This window comes from Callorhinus ursinus, unplaced genomic scaffold, assembly GCF_003265705.2.
Source record: "Callorhinus ursinus isolate GAN/ISIS: 27379988/994484 unplaced genomic scaffold, GSC_fseal_2.0 scaffold6, whole genome shotgun sequence".
In the NCBI taxonomy this organism is placed as follows: Eukaryota; Metazoa; Chordata; class Mammalia; order Carnivora; family Otariidae; genus Callorhinus; species Callorhinus ursinus.
Window position 1 is genome coordinate 19,643,255 of NW_027397068.1, and position 18,727 is coordinate 19,661,981.

The 18,727-nt window shown below is 38.4% G+C and overlaps 1 protein-coding gene across 2 annotated transcripts in view; it reads right to left on the bottom strand.

Moving 5' to 3' along the window:
• Window positions 1-18,727, bottom strand: part of FBXL4 (F-box and leucine rich repeat protein 4) — a 79,251-nt gene that overhangs the window by 9,900 nt on the left and 50,624 nt on the right. For both annotated transcript variants that reach the window (XM_025862903.2, XM_073893688.1), the window contains exons 7-8: window positions 5,402-5,473; window positions 1,975-2,287 (exon numbers count right to left, since the gene is read on the bottom strand). In XM_025862903.2, coding sequence (XP_025718688.1) covers window positions 1,975-2,287; window positions 5,402-5,473 — 385 coding nt within the window. The remainder of the gene's footprint in view (window positions 1-1,974; window positions 2,288-5,401; window positions 5,474-18,727) is intronic.

Genomic DNA, 18,727 nt, shown 5'->3' on the forward strand with positions numbered 1-18,727 from the left:
TTCACTGTGATGACCAGAATCACTGGTGTCCAGATTCTGCTGGGGTCTAGGCTTTTAAGGTGGGGTTAGAACATAAACCGTGTTGTTCTCCAGTCCCTCCGACCCAGAGAGTAAGCCCTCAGCTCCAGCGCAGTTTGACAGGGTTCGTGTTGTCTCTTTTATATGCCAGTTGCTCTTCTACACTGAGGCTTTCCCTGTCCCAAGGACAGAGAGACCTGTTCCCGTCCCTCAGTACTCCCCCTCCCCACTGCTGTTGGCATTGTTGGGGGGGGGAGGGGAGGGTTCCTTCTGTTACTGTGTTTCAGTTGTTCTTGCTGTTCTATCTCTGGCCTTGCAGAAGCTGTTCAGTCAACCCTCAGTTCTTCAGGATGAACTGTTCTTTAAATAGGTATTAACTGCTGTGTTCCATGGAGGTAAGTTCAGGGTCTTCCTATGTTGCCATCTTGGACTGGAGCTGTCCATATATCCTTGCTCTTATGTTTAGGAAAGTCACAAATGTCTTCAAAAAGAAGCCATTATACTTCTTACCTATTTTTCTTTTATGTCTCTGTCAAGTAATTCATACATTTGTTGGCCACAGTTAGGCCACCTGACCACCAAACCCATTGTTCACCACAATTGTGCTTTTGTTTTAGATCAGTGTTACCGACTCTTTGCGGTTCTGTAGCATCTCTTTCAGATGCTGGCTACTCTTCATCTCTACTGTATGAGGTTTTGAGGGGGAGAGTTGTAATACAGGTATTAACCAACAATACCACCAATCCTCTGAAGCGAAGCCTAGTGCAATTAGTGATCTAGTTTTAAAGGCCCTGGCCACCTTTCCTCATTCGTTCTCATTTTCTTGAACTTCCCCAAATATTTCTCTTATAAAAGGTCTAGACTAATTCAAGGTGGAAGGTGGGTAGGATGGAAAAGAAATAAGCAAGAAAAGCAGTTGTGATGGGATGGAAAGGCAGTACTCACTATGCTGGGGCCCCAAACCTGGCATTGAACCACCTTCTGCCATATGCTAATTGCTGGGCTCCAGTCCTCCTTCTATGAAAGACAATGATATCCAATTCCCTGAGCTATGAAGAATGAAGAAAATACAACATAGATGAAGTAGCTAGCCCAAAGTATACATGCAACAGGCAAGAATTCCTCCCTCAGTTTTTAGGCAAGAATTTCTGCCTATTAGGGAGTTGAACAAGTAACATGCAACCATATAAGCAACAACCACAAATGTATCATAAATCTGGACTGTGCATTTTCAAGGAAACCACAAACTCAGATGCTGAAAATCTTCAGGCTTTCCTGTTGTTGAATGTTTAATTAACAGGAAAGGATATAATTAGCACTTTATGAGCTAACCTACTAACACTCATAGATTAACAGAGAACACAGTCCAAGTGTTATGTGAGTTCACAAAGTACCAACCGTATGGGCAGTTATAACTCTGGTGTTGCCAGCAACACCTCACAGGGCTCCCAGTTGATGGACTGCAATATGGACACAAGGAATCCCAGAACTGGGAAGGATTTTCAATAGATCTGCCTTGGGGTAGAACTATTCCTAAAATTCAGAATTATCAGGGATGAAGATCTGGCAATATTCCTTAATCATGAGTTTAACATCAAGAAGCTTTATGTATATATGTGTGTGTGTGTGTGTGTGTGTAATTCATTATACAAATGGATTTCTTTTCTGTCTTTAATAAAAATGGAGAGCATAGCTCATATAAATTCTCACTCTTCTTACTAGACCAAGAATTAGTGTTTATTTATAAGAGCTTTCTGATAGGTTCAACTACAAAATTCTGTTATTATCCTTATTATTCTCTGTGTCAATTGGCCTATCTTGCACTTCCTCAAACCAAGCAGTCTTATCAGGACAAAATTTTATTGTATCCAAGAAGTGTTTTTTTTTTCCTTGCAACAAGTCTGAGATTCGCTTCCACATCAAGGCTTTAAAACAAATTTATATACTGGGCCTTACCTAGTATGTCCAGTTGCCGTAACCTGGTACAATTACATGCCAGTTCTTCAATGTCCGTGTCACACACAGACCTGTTAGCTGTGAGGAAGAGTTTTTGCAAGTTGGGGAGCTGGCGTGCCAGTCTGGCGAAACACCCGGTACCACTCTGCAGTGTAGGGCACCAGCCAAGGTCGAGTTCCTCCAGTAGCGGGCAGCCAGAAGCCAGTTCCGCAATCCCATTCTCAGTAATATTCTTGCATCTCCACAGATCCAGAGTGCGGAGTTTTTTACACTTGGCTCCTATCATGCTGGCTATCACATCATAGTCTTCAATCTGGAAATCAAATCATTCCAGTCACTTAAATATTACACTCAGAAATACAAACTGTGTAGAACAAGTTAAAACGTTCCTTTAAGTTAAAACATTCTTAATCATCTCCTATTGTTTGCTTCCACGTAAACAGACCCACATTCTTGTTAATACAAATCTACCCACTTGTCTTACGGATCTGCCACTGTTTCACAAAACCGCAAGAATAATCACTTACTTAAAAATGCATTTAACAGAACTCCAGATAGAGGACTTCGTGAATTAAATCCCAAAGCAGTATGAAATCCTCAGTCCCTCATAAAGAATGTGAGGATTCTGTGTTGTTCTTGTATGCCTTCCATTTTGACCTTGCTCTGCTACTTGTTGACAGGGCCTAGTTTCTTCTATTTTATATATAATTCATCAACTTTGGTGGGTATAGAAGATCTCCCTGACAAAGATGTGCACTTCACCGGTCTCTAAAATAGTATGTGAATATGCTGAGAGTACTAATAATGATACTGGTCTGGAGTGAAATGAGGCACTTGGGGACTGAATATACAACACGAAAATAACTTAGATCATGATATGTTAGTGCCAGTTACTGCACTGTCCACAGTTTACTTCCTGATCACAGGATAATCCCCCACCAGACAAGAATTAAACATTTCAGTTCATGGGCTTTGAAATGCTTTCATAATGTTTCTTTGAACAGCTTTCTTTTAAGAGTTTCATTGGTTTTATAATCAGGTGCCAAAATGATCACCAGAAGTCAAAAGGAAACGAAAGAGCTAACACTTCCAATCATTATTTCCTTTTGTTCATTTGTTTCTTCGTATTTTCAACTACTGTGTGCCAGCACCACTCCAGAGGCTAGGAGCAACAGTGAACCAAAACACAAAGACTTTGTTCACATTTTTGGAAAAGACATACAAATGAGCAAAATAAATTTAGAGAGTGATAAGTGGTATGAAAATAATAAAACAGGGTGCTCAGAGTGTCAGGTGTGGTGGAACTGGGGGGAAGGAGGGAGGGAGGGAGGGAGGGAGGGAGGGAGGGAGGGAGGGAGGGAGGGAGTGGTGATTGCTGGGATTTCCAGGAATGAACCTGGTGCATTCAAGGAACAGAAATAGGACCAGGTGTGGCCCAAGGGGAGTGAGGAGCCTCAAGGGGTGTAAGGAGAGAGGCGGTGAGGGCCAGGCCATGAAATCAATGGAGGGTTTAAAACAAATATAATCTACATTAAAACAAAAACCCCTCTGGTTTCTGTCTGGAGGATGGTCTATGGTGGGTAAGAATAGAGAGAGGAAGCCCATCGAAGAGGCCTGCATGAGCTTGGTGTAGAGAGACAAAGGCTTGGATCAAGTTTGCAGCAGTGGAACTGGAGAAATGGACAGATTTGGGGCTATATTTTGAGTCAGAACTAAGGCCTCATGGTTTAGATGTAGTCATGATGATTTCTAAGGTTCTGGTCTTCAGGAACTGTGTGTGGGAGAATCACGCAGGAGACCATGAGAAACAGATTTGGGGGGAATATAACTACTTAAGTGAGTATACCCCAACCATACAAACCTGTAGCTTTGAAAATTAGTGCAGCCAATTAACTTCTTTACAAAGAAGTACTGTTAAAAACTTTCACAAACCCATGATTCTGATTGCTATTATTTTGATAGTCAAAACTAAAATCAAGGGGCGCCTGGGTGGCTCAGGCGGTTAAGCGTCTGCCTTCGGCTCAGGTCATGATCCCGGGGTCCTGGGATCAAGACCCGCAATGGGCTCCCCGCTCTGCGGGAAGCCTGCTTCTCCCTCTCCCACTCCCCCTAGCTTGTGTTCCCTCTCTTGCTGTCTCTCTCTCTCTGTCAAATAAAGAAATAAAATCTTTAAAAAAAAAAAAACTAAAATCAAATGAGTCATCCTGCCCTCTGGTCAACTGACAGAAAAGCAACTGAAATAAACATGGTATTAAAGTGTCAACAAAGATCTGTCTGTGTTACTGTTCCAGTGAACCCTGAATCTGCTGTGAAATGTGAGCAGTATTTCTATGACAGGTGCGGAATGTTCTGGCCACAACGTTCGTAACGGGATCAGCAATATTAGTATGTTTGAACTTCAATGTCAAGTCCTTAAAACTTAATTTCCTGGCAAACAAATATCAATAGCAACCATATTTTACTGATAACTACATACTTTAATTTAAAAATAGCCTACTGGGGTGCCTAGGTGGTGCAGTCGGTTAAGCGTCTGACTCTTGGTTTCACCTCAGGTCATGATCTCAGGGTCGTGGGATCAAGCCCCATGTCGGGCTCCATGCTGAGCATGGAGTCTGCTAAAGTTGTTTCTCCCTCTCCCTCTGCCTTTCCCAGCATTGCTGGCTCTCTCCCTCTCCCTCTCAAACAAATAAATAAATCTCTAAAAAATAAAACAAATAGATAAAAATAGCCTATTTATCTTAATGCTTAAGAAAAGTCATGCTTAAGTAGCATTTTCTACAGTATTTCATATATTAATAGAAGTACTATGGAACCATCGGTTTCGTAGTCAGGTAAAGCTGGAAAACACTGGCTTACACAAGGCACAGTTTCTTTGTTGCAGGACATACCACTGAAAACTCCAGGAGGAACATAGAGTAGCATCATTTCCTAATTTTGACCAGGAATCCCTACGTCACTGTCTCCCAATACACATCCTTCCTTAATTGAATATCTTTTAGGACTAATATTCCATGGGTCAACTTGAAAATGCTGACCTAAGATACAGGAAATAATTTCACAACTTAAAAACTACAATTAGCTTTGTGACAACCTTACAGCACTACTGGCATGTGGGTATGACTGATCTCTTATTTTGTAAAGAAATCCAGAGCAGTAAATAGCTTGTCTGAAATAACATCTGGCTTGAGGCAGAACCAAACTCTTTGCCACGCACACTTCTTTCCTTGCTCTCACAGATAAATAATGTCGATGTTTCAAAGACATTCTCTCCAATTTAAGAAAAATGTTTGAAAGCGGGGGACACAGTAGTTCACCGTAAACCTGAAGAGCTGCGGGTGAGTGTGGAGTGGGCAGGTCAGGCTAACATTCCCCCACGGGAAGAAAAAGAGAACAAGCGATGGAGCAGAAAGAATTTTCAAATACTTACCATTACACAACTGCCCAAACTCAGGTGCTGAAGCTCTGAACAGAAGTTCAAAACGCTGAGCAGCGCTGTTTGCTGCCATCGGGGACCACATTGGCGGCAAATATGGAAAGTGAAAGAGAAGAGGTCAATTAGACATTAGAGGCTGTCACTGCTTTTCCTGAAAGAGAGCTCAAAACCCAGGTTACAGACACCACAAATGCCATTTAATGAGTCCCCAGGTGCTCCCACCATTGATTGGCTTGAAGTCAAGGTAATCATTACTAGTTTCCATGTGAGTCGCTGCTTGGTATTCAGTTTTGCATGCCCTACCGATACCTATGTTCCCTGTGACCTCTCAGCCCATCTCCCAAAGGTATGCAATTTGAAAGTCTGGTTAAGACTGAACAATAAGAAAAGCTAAACAGCCCCTCCCTCAAAAAAAAAAAAAAAGAAAAGAAAAAAAAAAAAGCCAAAACCCAGAGAGGGCTGGTGACACTCTAAAGAACAGCGGCAGCTCTGACATTCACTGATCAGCTGCCGCCTGATGGAGCTGCCAATAGAGTCACCCTAAATCAGGATCGAGCTGGTGACTTTAATGTCAAAGGATTCTCTCTGCTGACAATGATACCAACAACCATTGAGCACCTGTCACTAGCAACATGCTGACTGGAACATATATAATGTGCACTTTCTAGTCATGTTCCTGCCATTTAAGCCCATCTATTCTGTGCAATGAAAATGGTCTCACCACTAAAGAAACCCAAAGGATGCTGGACTGCTACATAATCATGGGACCTAAAATCTCTCTAGATCTAATTGCCTTTGATGAAATGCCTGCCATGAAACATTATAAGAAACAAATAATGCAAAGCATTTAAATTTCACTAGAAATTTAATTTTTTTTGATTCCATAAATTGAGAAAAAAAACCTACTCAAATTTATGTGGCAAAATTTCTTTCTAAACATTTTAACTCAATCCTATCTAATTAAATGACAATGAGACTGGACCACCTCTGTTTAATTTGTTCCAAGTGTTCAGAAACTGAAAAATGTCAGTTGGGGAAAGGATGAAGAATGTGTCAATGACAATACAAAACATGAGTTCAAACCCAGATAAGATTCTCATTGAGAAAATAATGAACTATTTCAGATAAAATAAACTTAGATAAAGCAAAAATAAAATAATAGGCCCAGAACAAAACTAGACTTAAGGTTAACTGTTTCACTGTTGGGTATTTCTTTAAATTTAAGCAAAAAAATAAAAGTTTATATTGGTTTTATGATTTTATGCTTAAGTTTCAACACCACTTATCACATTTATAAGACAATCCCATGTAGCTCTCAGAATGTTGGCATTAAGAAGAGACCTATGAGGATTATTTAATTTTCAGATTCTCTATAATACTCAGTTATTTTAACTTATTAATAGATGGGAAAACAACATTAGGTTTGTTTTATTAAAATACCAGATCCTTATGACAAAGCTGCTTGATAAGATTTTCCCATGAGCAAGATCAGAACATATTAGAGAATTTTTACAGATAAATCCACATATTTTTGTGGATTACGAATCATAAAAAAAATACACATACTTCACTGAAGGAACTTGCTGGTAATTTATTTTTAAACTATTTACAATGGTAAATATCAAGTATACAGACAAGTACAGAATCCAATATAATGAATACCCATGTAGCTGCAACTCAGATTTATTAAATCTTAACATTTTGCTTTCTTTGCTTACTCTTCTCTATTTGTGAATCCCTCCAACCATTCACATACTTCCTTAGAGGTAACCTTTATCATGACTTGGTGTTTAAAAACCTGCTTAAAAATTATACAATTTTATTATAAATTACAGATCTATAAATAGAATATTGTTCTACATGGTTTCTATACAAAGGATATTATATAAATATACATAGACTTTTGCATCTTCCTCAGACGTGTTTGTGAGGAATTTGGTCATGTTGATACAGCTTTAGTTCACTGAGTTTTTAACTGCTGTATACTATTCCATTATGCAAATATATTACAAAATACACTGTCATTTGATGAATATTTAGTTGGTTTATAAGTTTTACCATAACAAAGAATGTTAAAATAACCATTCTTATATGTGCTTCCTTGTACATTTTATTGAAGAGTATTTCTCTAGCGCACATACCAGAGGAAGAATGTCTAGATTTTTAGTATGCTTTGACTGTATTCGATTTTGCAAAATAGCTTTCCAGAGTACCTGCATCCATTAATGCTTCCACCAGCAATGCAAGAGTGCTGGGTCCCCATGTCTTTGCCAACAGAGTCTTTTCATCCTTTTTAACGTCTGCTATCTGATGAGCACGGAATGGTATAATATGCATTAGTGTGATTACTAGTCAGGTTGAAGATCTTTCCATATGTTTATGGGCCACTCATATTTCTTGCCCCATAAATTGCTTAATCATATCCTTTGCTGATTTTTTCCATTAGGTAATTTCTTCTTTCTTGACTTGTAGGAATTTTTTTTCTATGCTGGATACCAATCTTTGTTAGCTGTAGCCATTACAAATACCTTCTCTAAATGTGAGATTTGTCCTCCGCTTTGTTTATAGAAGCTTCTGAGACATGAAATTTAAAATCTCATATAGTCACATCAATCTTTTTCCTTTATGTTTGTATTCTGCTGTCATTTCTAAAAAGTCCCTCTTTATCCAAGGAAGAATATTCTTCTTTTTAAATGACAGCATTAAAGTTTTTCTTTACACTTAGGTTTTTAACCCAACTGTAATGGATTTTTATACATGGCAGGATATCAAATTTCATTTTTTTCCTTAAGAATAACCACTTTTCCCGGTTCAACTTATTGAAGATTCTACCATATTTACCTATTTGCGGTGTCTTCTGTTATATTTCAAGTTCCGTATATGTATGAATCTACTCCTGGGTCATTTTGTTCCTCTTGTCTATTTGCCTCTCCCTGCATCAACACTTCAGTCTTAATTATGATACCCTGTAATAAGTCTATAAAGGTGGTAAGGCAAACACCTTTTCCTCATTCTTCAAAATTCTTAACTGTTCCTGGTCCTTTGCTCTTTCATATGAATATTTGAATCACCTTAAAGATTTTAGTTTACCTTTTTAAAAGTAATACAGAAAGATTAGTTTTTCTTTCTTCCCCTATGGTCATTACAGTTGATCCTTAAAGAAAATCAGAGTTAGGAGTGCTGACTTCTACACAGTAAAGCCTTACCAAAAACTTAAGTCAGTTAAACACACATTTTGCATGCTGTATTATATATTGTATTTTTACAATAAAGCAAGCTAGATACAGGAAAATGTTATTAACAAAATCACAAGGAAGAGAAAATGCAAGTAGAGTACTATATTTATTGAAAAATACAGTACCATATTTATTGAAAAACACATAGAACTGTATTTATTGAAAAACATCAGCTCATAAGTCGACCCAAGTTCTTCAAGGGTCAACTGTATTTAATTTATTGGCATTTTTATCAATTTCTGTGTCATAACTATTGACTTTATCTGATACCTTCTCACTGAATTTTTCTTCTTGTTGAAGAATATTAATAGTTCTTTTAGTGAGTGTGAGTGTAGTTATGAACATGGCAGGCACTGCTATAAATTATACATATTAATCCACACGACAACCCTATTGTTTATGTTTAGTCCTCACAACAACCCTACACACTCATTTACTCATTTAATAAATATTTATTGAATGTCTACTCTGTGTTAGGCACTGTATAGACACTTGGGATATATCAGTAAACACAGTAGATAATAAACCTATAAGGTAGATATTATTATTTCCATTTATTTATTTATTTATACAGATTTTATTTATTTGAGAGAAAGAGAGAGAGAGCAAGCACGAGCAGGGGAAGAGGGACAAGCAGAGTCCCCGCTGAGCAGGGAGCTCAACTCGAGGTTTGATCCCAGGACCCTGAGATCATGACCGGAGCCAAAGTCAGATGCTTAACTGACTGAGCCACCCAGGCGCTCCTATTCCCATTTATTTATAGATAAGGAACTTATAGACAAGGAATGTGAGTCACAGAAAGTTAAATACCTTATTTAGTCTTTATATTTTCCTTCAATCTTGAATGAAAATTTAGCCAGGTTTAAAATTTTAGGATGACAGTTACTTTATTTCATCACTTTGAAAGTGTTACTACATTACCTATTAGCCTCTATTATTTTGATAAGAAGTCTACCGTCAGTCTAATTGTCTTCCTCTGTAGGTAATATGTCTTTTCTCTCCAGTAGCTCTTATTCCTTTATCTCATATTCTGCAATTTCATCACAATGTACCTAAAGATTTATTTTCACTTACGCTGTTTGGTTTCCTGAGTGAACATCTGATTCAAAGACATGCATCTTTCATTATGAAAGATGAAGATTGTTAACAATTTTCTCTTCAAATACTGCTTCTCTGTCATTTGTTCCTTTTTTTTTTTTTTTTCCTTCTGGAACACCTACTAATGAACACTGGAGTCTCCCAAGACCAGTGCCTATAGTAGTTTAAAAAATATGTCCACAAACTATTCTATACTTCTTCCTTCCAGGGATGGAGCTTAGTTCTTCTCCTTTAAAAGGGGGCTGGACTCAGTGACTTACTTCCAACAAAAAGAACATAGCAGAAGTGATGGTATGTTAGGTTTTTGTGATGGTTAATTTACATTAATCAACTTGACTGGGCCACAAGGTACCCAGATATTTGGTTAAAAATTATTCTGGGCGTTTCTGAGAGGGCAGTTTTGGATGAGATTAATATTCAAATCAGTAGACCGAAAACAGTTCACTCGTAATGTGGATGGGCCTATCATCAAAGATCTAAATAGAACAAAAGGCTGACTCTCCTCAAAGTTAAGAAAATTCTTTTTTTTTTAAAGACTTTATTTATTTATTTGACAGAGAGACAGCGAGAGAGGGAACACAAGCAGGGGGAGTGGGAGAGGGAGAAGCAGGCTTCCCACTGAACAGAGAGCCCAATGCGGGGCTCAATCCCAGGACCCTGGGATCACGACCTGAGCTGAAGGCAGACGCTTAACAACTGAGCCACCCAGGCGCCCCAGTTAAGAGAATTCTTCCTGCCTGATGGCCTTCAACCTGGGGCATCAGCTTATTCCTGACTTCAGACTGACACTGAAACATCAACTCTTCCTGGGTCTCAAGTTTGCCAGCTTTCAGGCTGGAAACATTGGTTCTCCTGGTTTTCAGGCCATTGAACTTGGACTGAACTATACCACTGGCTCTCCTGGGTCTCCAGCTTGCTGACTCACCCTGTGGGCCTTCTGACTTGGCAGCCTCCATAATTATCCCTCTCCCGCTGCTCACTCGGGAAAAGCCAGCTGCCATGTCATAAGGATACTCAGAAAGCCTAAGGAGAAACCCATGTAGAGAGCAACAGAGGACTCTGGCCAACAACTAACAAGGAAGTCTGCTGATGGCCATGTGTATAAGTTTGGAAGCTGGTCCTCCAGCTGCAGTCAAGCTCTAAGACTGCAACCTTGTTAGAGACCTTGTTAGAGACCCTGGGCCAAAACTCTCCAGCCAAATAGCTCCCAGATTCCCGACCTACAAAAGCTGTGTGACAACATGAATGTCAGCTATTTTAAGTCACTCAGTTTGGGGGTAATCTATGTACAATAACAAATAAATAACATAGTGACTGGCATATAGAATAGACACAATATATATTTATTAAATCAATGAATAGGATTACTATGAGGATTAACTGAGGTGTGTGTGTGTGTGTGTATTTTATACTACAAACTACATGTAGTGGTGCCTGGCATTCAAACCTTTTACAAGTTTAAGTGCATTCCTCAGACCTCTTCTTCTAATTTAGTAATTCTATCTTTGTGTCCAATATAGAATTTAATCAATTTTTATTACAATAACTATTGTTTCTTTCCTAGATTTCCAACTAGTTCTTTTCCACAACTACTTGTTCTTGCTGTTTCAGTGTGTGTTCCATAATTTCTTGTTTCATTTTAAAAGATGCTTTCATTTACTTCTTTGAACTCCCATTCCCTGACCTCACTCTTTTTATTCTTCCATGGCTAATGGTCTTCCTGACTGCCCCCATCCAGAACCAGGACTTCTACTGAAAGTGCAGTGGGCCTGCTCTGCAGCGGTCCTGGGGATACTGCAGAATCAGGAGAGGCTTGGCTCAGTTCTGATCACAAGGTCCAGCCGATGCCAGGTCACTAGATACTTTTTGGTATATGTGCCCAGACCCAAATCCCTCCTTTCTCTAAGATTTCCATCCAATCCCTGGGGTGGCTTGGACAGCCATCTAACATGGTCACTTAGCTCTGACTACTCCCATGTTGGGACAGTAAGATTCTCTTGATAAAGTCTGAGATGAATTCCTGTTAAATCAGTTCTTCTAATTAAAATTAAGAGTAAGGCAAAAAATTTATTGCAAAGAGCACCATATTAACCTGTCTGGACTGTTCCTCAGAGAGCCGTATCTATTGCTTACTGTCCAGCTTAAAGATTGTAACTTTGAGGCACAGACAACACACTTTTGAATTAAAATTCTCATAATTATATATCTAGAAAACATTTTATGTAAGGGTAGATGCATTCTGGAGGAATTTCAAGCCACAGAAGAGGAATTCATGGCATACTGTACCTACTCATGCAAATATTTTACAATAACTTACATAGACTGCACATTAAACTGGGAATTAAAAATTCATTTAATAGTAGAGAGAACTATTATTTTCATTCCCGCCTTAAAGAAGGAACACAGAATAAAAGAGATTCATGTCAAATGATATCACACAACTCTGCTAAATAAGAGATGGGAGATGAAATGCTGAGACCGCCATACAAGGGAATGGAGGTGATGGCTACGGGAGACAAGGATGACCTTGGGAGAGATGCTGCGAGGAATGCAACTAGGAGTCAAACAGAGATAAATGAAAGGGCTGACAGGTAGCACTGAGGTGAACAGGTACAAGTTTACAGTTTCATGACTTTCTCCAGCAGAGCTCATGAGAAGCCAGAGACTGTGGGAGTACCCAGGTTTAGAGAAGACAACAGTTTGCAATCTCTCTAAGTCCAATTAACCAATTTCCTCCTAGAATATCTTTAGGATATTCTTCCTCTATGCTGTTAGTGTTCAGAATTAAAGTACTGCTAGTGATGCTGAAGCAAAGAGGAGACACTAAAGAGAAATGAACTCTTTGTTTCCAGATATAAAAGGGCCTGATTTGGTGGGGAACCACAGACTCAATGATTTAGAGGAGTTGACAAACTATTGCCCACAGGCCAAATCCAGCCTACTGCCTGCTTTTGTAAATGAAGTTTTATTGGAACAAAGGCACCCCCAATCAGTTCTGTATTGTCTATGGCTGTTTTTACACTATAACAGCAGGGCTGAGTAGTTGTGACAGAGATCATATGGCCTACAAGACCTAACGTATTTACTATCTGGGCCTTCACGAAAAAAGTCTGCCCACCCCTACCTACTTAAGAGAACAATTCTACCATAATGAGTACTTGTGCCAATTCTACATGTCTAGAACACACAAATGGATGGATTAAACCTACATTATCAAACGTGCTATGCAAAAGGAATTCAGAAATAAAAAGTGAAAAATTATATGACTCTCTTATTTAAGATTTAAGATATTATTAGGTCTCAAGTCCACAAATTCTGCTGGTTAGTTCTGTAAAATTCAATAGAAGCAGAAGAGTAGCTCTATAAAATTAAAATAGAATTTAAATAGTTATCAGCTTTAATAATGCAAGACAGAAGATTCATTTTCAATTGAGTTTGTAATTTTTAAACCAAGGTCCAACCTTATTTAAATCACCATGGAAAGGAATTCACTAAGGAGTGACTAGATCCATGTTAATTTCTCCTACAGAATTACCAAAACATCTCCTAGGTGAATGCTGGCCTCTGGTAGTACAATATATGCTCCTAAAGAAAGAACCCTTTTGCATTCCACCTAAAATCTGCCTACTAACCTGTTCAACAGCTTCAAAATCCAATGATAACTATACGTAACAGAGAATTATTAATGCCTCTCCTTGTTATAAGGACATTTATTAAGAGGTAAAAGGAGGGCGCCTGGGTGGCTCAGATGGTTAAGCGTCTACCTTCGGCTCAGGTCATGATCCCAGGGTCCTGGGATTGAGTCCTGCATTGGGCTCCCTGCTCCTTGGGAGCCTGCTTCTCCCTCTGCCTCTCTTTCTCTCTCTCTGTCTCTCATGAATAAATAAATAAAATCTTAAAAAAAAAAGAGGTAAAAGAAGGAAATTCAAATTTTCATTCACAGTTTAAGAAATGCTACCCATAAACTACATAACCTTCCATCCTCCAGACTTCTAAAGTGCTAAGCAAAAATACTTAATAAGATGATAATTGATGTTTATTATACTCACATATAAGTTTTAGACAGTCCAGATTTATGGCTTAAAAGAATCATATTTATGCATACCATGTACATTTTATAATACAGTAAGACATTGTTTAATCAGTGTGTGCAGTACTGTGGTCACCTTTTATATTAATACAGGTTTATAGTTATTATAACTAGTTTATGACCTTTGTTGGTCAGTTAAAATTAGTTGTTTATTTTTAATAAAGAATGCAATCCTTAAATACAACATTCTTAATAAAGGAAGGTAGGATTTCAAATCAGTATTCTCTACTCTAAAAAATGATTCTTAGAAAACATTCTAAAGGAACATTATAAGTTTATATATTACAGACATATATTAGCTAAAATATAGACTAGTGACATCACCTGATCACAAATGTACTTTCACTTATCATTATATTTCAAATACATCAGAATAATATCTATAACTAAAGAGATGGGATTTTCAAAAGTATATCCACAATGTGAAAATTCATAAATTTACATAACAAACAGCACCAAAGAAATCCCAAGAACACAATCAATCAGCAGAATTTAAAATACACCTATATGTATGGGGGCATCTGGCTGGTTCAGCTGATAGAACATGTGACTCTTGATCTCTGGGTAATGAGTTCGAGCCCCACACTGGGCATGGAGATTACTTAAAAAAAAAAATACACATATATGTATGAATCACTCTTTCTTTAATTTTAATTTTTTTTTTTGCCCCAGTGCTCCAATCTCAATAAATTTGAGGAAGGGGAATATAGAATAAAAGAAGAATTTTGTGGGATGCCTGGGTGGCTCAGTCTGTTAAGCGTCTGCCATCAGCTCGGGTCATGATCCCAGGGTCCTGGGATCAAGTCCCACATCAGGCTCCTTGCTCAGTGAGGAGTCTACTTCTCCCTCTACCTGCCGCTCACCCTGCTTGTGCTCTCTCTCTCTCTCTGACAAATAAATAAATAAATAAATCTTAAAAAAAAAAAGAAGTATTTTGAGAACTGTTTAAAGCACTTGCAACTAACTATATGTAGAAACAATCATCATTCTAGAATATTTCAATTCAATTACTTTACAGAGATTTGCTATGAACCATCTACTACAAAGTGTTATCTTTTATACAGTTTAGATATACAATATGGTATAGGTTATATAATCTGATAATCACAACTGAATATCAGAATATGGTTCCAATAATTTGTTAAATCCCCAAAGTGCAAGTGTGTGACAGAACAAAATCTTAGACTAAATCACACATGTTGACCCTGCCCTCAAGCCTCATTCAGAAGATATTTTTACCACTGTAGTGGATCTTTTCTATAATCAGTTGACTACAGCTTTGCTCACTGATGACTAAACTGACCAATTTCCATTATCAACCCATCATGGGTGATGGCAGAGATCTGCAGTCACAAAGTCATGGCAGTTCCCACACCAGCTGGACTTGACAATAGCCTTACTGACTACATAAAAAAAGAATGTTTCAGTCAGAGGGGTAAGGGTTGGACTGTCAAAGAAGCACATAAGAAGAGCCTGAGGCATATGCTGGTTGACACTGTTTGTTTAAAGAGAGCACATTAGTCCAAAGACTTTATCTATCTTCTTTCCTGTTAAGATGAAAGTGTCCACCTGTTCTGTGCTGATGCCTTTAATCATTTAAGTCACATAACTAACTCTCAGTGTTCTCACTCTGAACTCACCAAATAAGTCTAATAACTATAATTTGGTTTCCCCTGTGATATGCCAACAGTGAGAGAATGTGCTAATCAGCTACCTCTAACGAATGACATCCTTGCCAGGTAGGTTGCTTACACCTGACTTACTGGTGGATGATAATGAGTCTGATCCCCAAGAGATGACGCTGACCCCACATCCCACCTCACTGAACTGACAAGTCAGGCTTCTTGGCCCTAAACGAACCCTGACCCTGAACGAACAACAGACACATACACTCAACCCCAATGGAAGCCTCATATTCCCACTGGAACTTCTTTAAAGCCTATCACGATAAAAAGAAGTATAGACATATCCTTGCCTGGAGACATATAGGAAAGACTTCAAAAGTTGTTAACTTTTAGTATATGATAGTAAGTTAAATATATTAAAAGTTATTAAAATTCTTAACTCTTAATTCTGTTTAAGAACAGGGGTGCCTGGGTGACTCAGTCGGTTAAGCATCTGTCTTTGGCTTGGGTTGTGATCTCGGGGTCCTGGGATCGAGTCCTACGTTGGGCTCCCTGCTCAGTGGGGACTTTGTCCATCTTCCTCTGCCCCTCACCCCCGCTCATGCTCTCTCTCTCTCTCTCAAATATTTTTTAAAATTCTGTTTAAGAACAAAGTATTAATATCTTTTCATTTTTTGTGTTATCTAGCCAAATTAATCTGTCTGAAGTGGACTGCATTTAAATGGCAGTTAGCCAATGACCGCCTGCATTAGTCAATGTAGGTGACCAAAGTAGGTTTTTCCTGTATCAATTTCTCCTCTTGTTCTCGGTTACCACTCTGGCTCTGTTAAGTGAGTGGCCATCCCTTTCATTTGAGTCTGTTAGCTGCACTGACTCCATCAAAGGAAAGGCCATCCCTGCTTCTACTCACTAGTATAAAATAATGTGTTCTTTAACTCAAATAAGAATGCAGTGAGACCACCATTATCTCTGTTTCAGAAAGCAAATTCATGGCATTAACTCAAATCATACTGTTTTCAAAAGACAGTTTATGTATCCTTTGTGGGACAGCTGAGGCACAGGGTGGTATGCATCTTTACTTATATATCTCCTCTCTGCCAAATAAACTGGCACAGAAAAAAGAAAATATGAGGAGAGTGCTGATATCCAACAGAAGTAAAGATCGACTACTTTTGTTGTCTTCTAGTTGATGAAGATGAAGGCAGCGGGGTCCTTGAAACTGTCGTCTCTGCCCTGGTAGGCCAAGTAAACAGCTGCTGAACCATACTTGCGGATTACTGTCATATACTAGTCCCCCACAATACCTATAATCAGTTTTTTCACTTCTTCAGATTCTTTCAATTTATGCTCTATCATTCTTGAAGTGAGGCAATCAAAATTGGATGCAGGTGTTCCATTTATAACTCCAACTTTTAAAAAACACACTTGGTTTTCTTGTCTGCTGCTAAGCAACAGAATGACATTCTTACTGAGCTACTACATGCCCCATCTCCCACCCATTCCAGATTTATATATATATATATATTTTTACAAACAAAGAAAAAGTAAACAGGCTCAAACTTCTAACACTAATGTGGATTGTTTTAGTAAATGCACAGGACTGCTCTTAAAGACACTTTATATGCAAAGTTATTGTTATGCCATCCTCTACAAGTTGTATTAGTTGGTTATATCTGCTATAACAATATCCCATAGACTAGGTGGTTTAAACAAAAGAAATTTATTTTTGCACACAATTCTGGAGGCTAGAAGTCTGAAATCAAGGTGGCACAGCAGAGTTAGTTTCTGCCTCATTTCTTGGCTTGAAACTGGCCGTATTCTTCCCCTGTCTTCACATGCCCTTCCTTCTGTGTGTGTATCTGTGTCCTAATCTCTTCTTCTTTTTTTTAAGATTTTTATTTATTTTTGACACAGAGAGAGTGTACAAGCAGGGGAAGCAGCAGGCAGAGGGAGAGGGAGAAGCAGGCTCCCCACTCAGCAGGGAGCCCGACATGGGGCTCAATCCCAGGACCCTAGGATCACGACCTGAGCCAAAGGTAGACACTTAACAGTCTGAGCCACCTAGGCGCCCCCTAATCTCCTCTTCTTATAGGGACACAAGTCATACTGGATCAGGGCCCACCCTGATGACCTCATTTAACCCTAATTACCTCTTGAAAGACCCTTTCTCCAAATACAGTCACATTATGAGCTACTGGGGATAGGACTTCAACACATGAATTTGGGGGAGACACAATTCAGCTCATAACACAAGTATTTAAGAATCGGCTGCAGATATATGCCCCTTTAGAAGCAAAGAACTGTATCTTCCACTTATTCCCAAATGGTTCAGGAAAAAAAAAATTATGCATATGGTAGGGGAATGTATTTTTTATTCCACTTTTCTTTAAGTCTAAAATCATTTCAAAATAAAAGGTTTCCTTTTAAGTATTTAAAAGTCTATTTAATGAGTTAAATTTTTACAGCCCTCCTCTCATGAAAATACATCATCATGTATGATGGAAGAAATGCTTGTAATCAGTGCTTATCATACATAGTAAGAATCTTGTGAACAGAGAAGAAAAGGACCAATTGGACTGAAACAAAGTCCTTCCTATCATTATATCTCTAACTCTATTATAATTACCTCTTCATCATGAATGGCAGAAGATCCTAGTTCAACAAGTTTCTTTCCTGTCTGCTCTAAGTTCCCATCTTTTGCCTAAAATGTTGTCTATACAACCTAAAAGATCCACCAAATTCATTAAAAAGAAAGTTACTCTATTTACCAACCCATTTCACTAGTTACTCTGGGATCATGTAGTAAACAAGGCCCAAGTCCTGGCTCAAGGGCCATTTCTTCTCAAAAAGGTTGCCCAACATGGACCCCTCTCCGACTAAGCACAAGCTGGTGACATTCTTAGTATGCATCTGGGCTTACTGCACACCAGTCCACTTTGCCTCTCTTTATCGCAATACTATCTTGTTCTTTACAAGGCATATGTTTACTGCTTTGTGTCCACTGAAATTCAACAAATGTATACTACTAACTCTGCAAATAGCTTATTCAGTGATTTTTTTTTGGTTGAGTTATAAGAAGACATTTGTTATTTCTCTGATGAAACAATTTTTCATCTCAAGCCTAAACATCTAAAAAATGAAAGAAGAGCTCATGAAATAAATGAACAAAACAAGTTGAACTATATTTCACTATCTTTTAGAGCTAAGAATTCTGAACAGATACAGTTCAAATATTTTCTTACAAATTTTTCAAGTTCAGATCTAACCATCC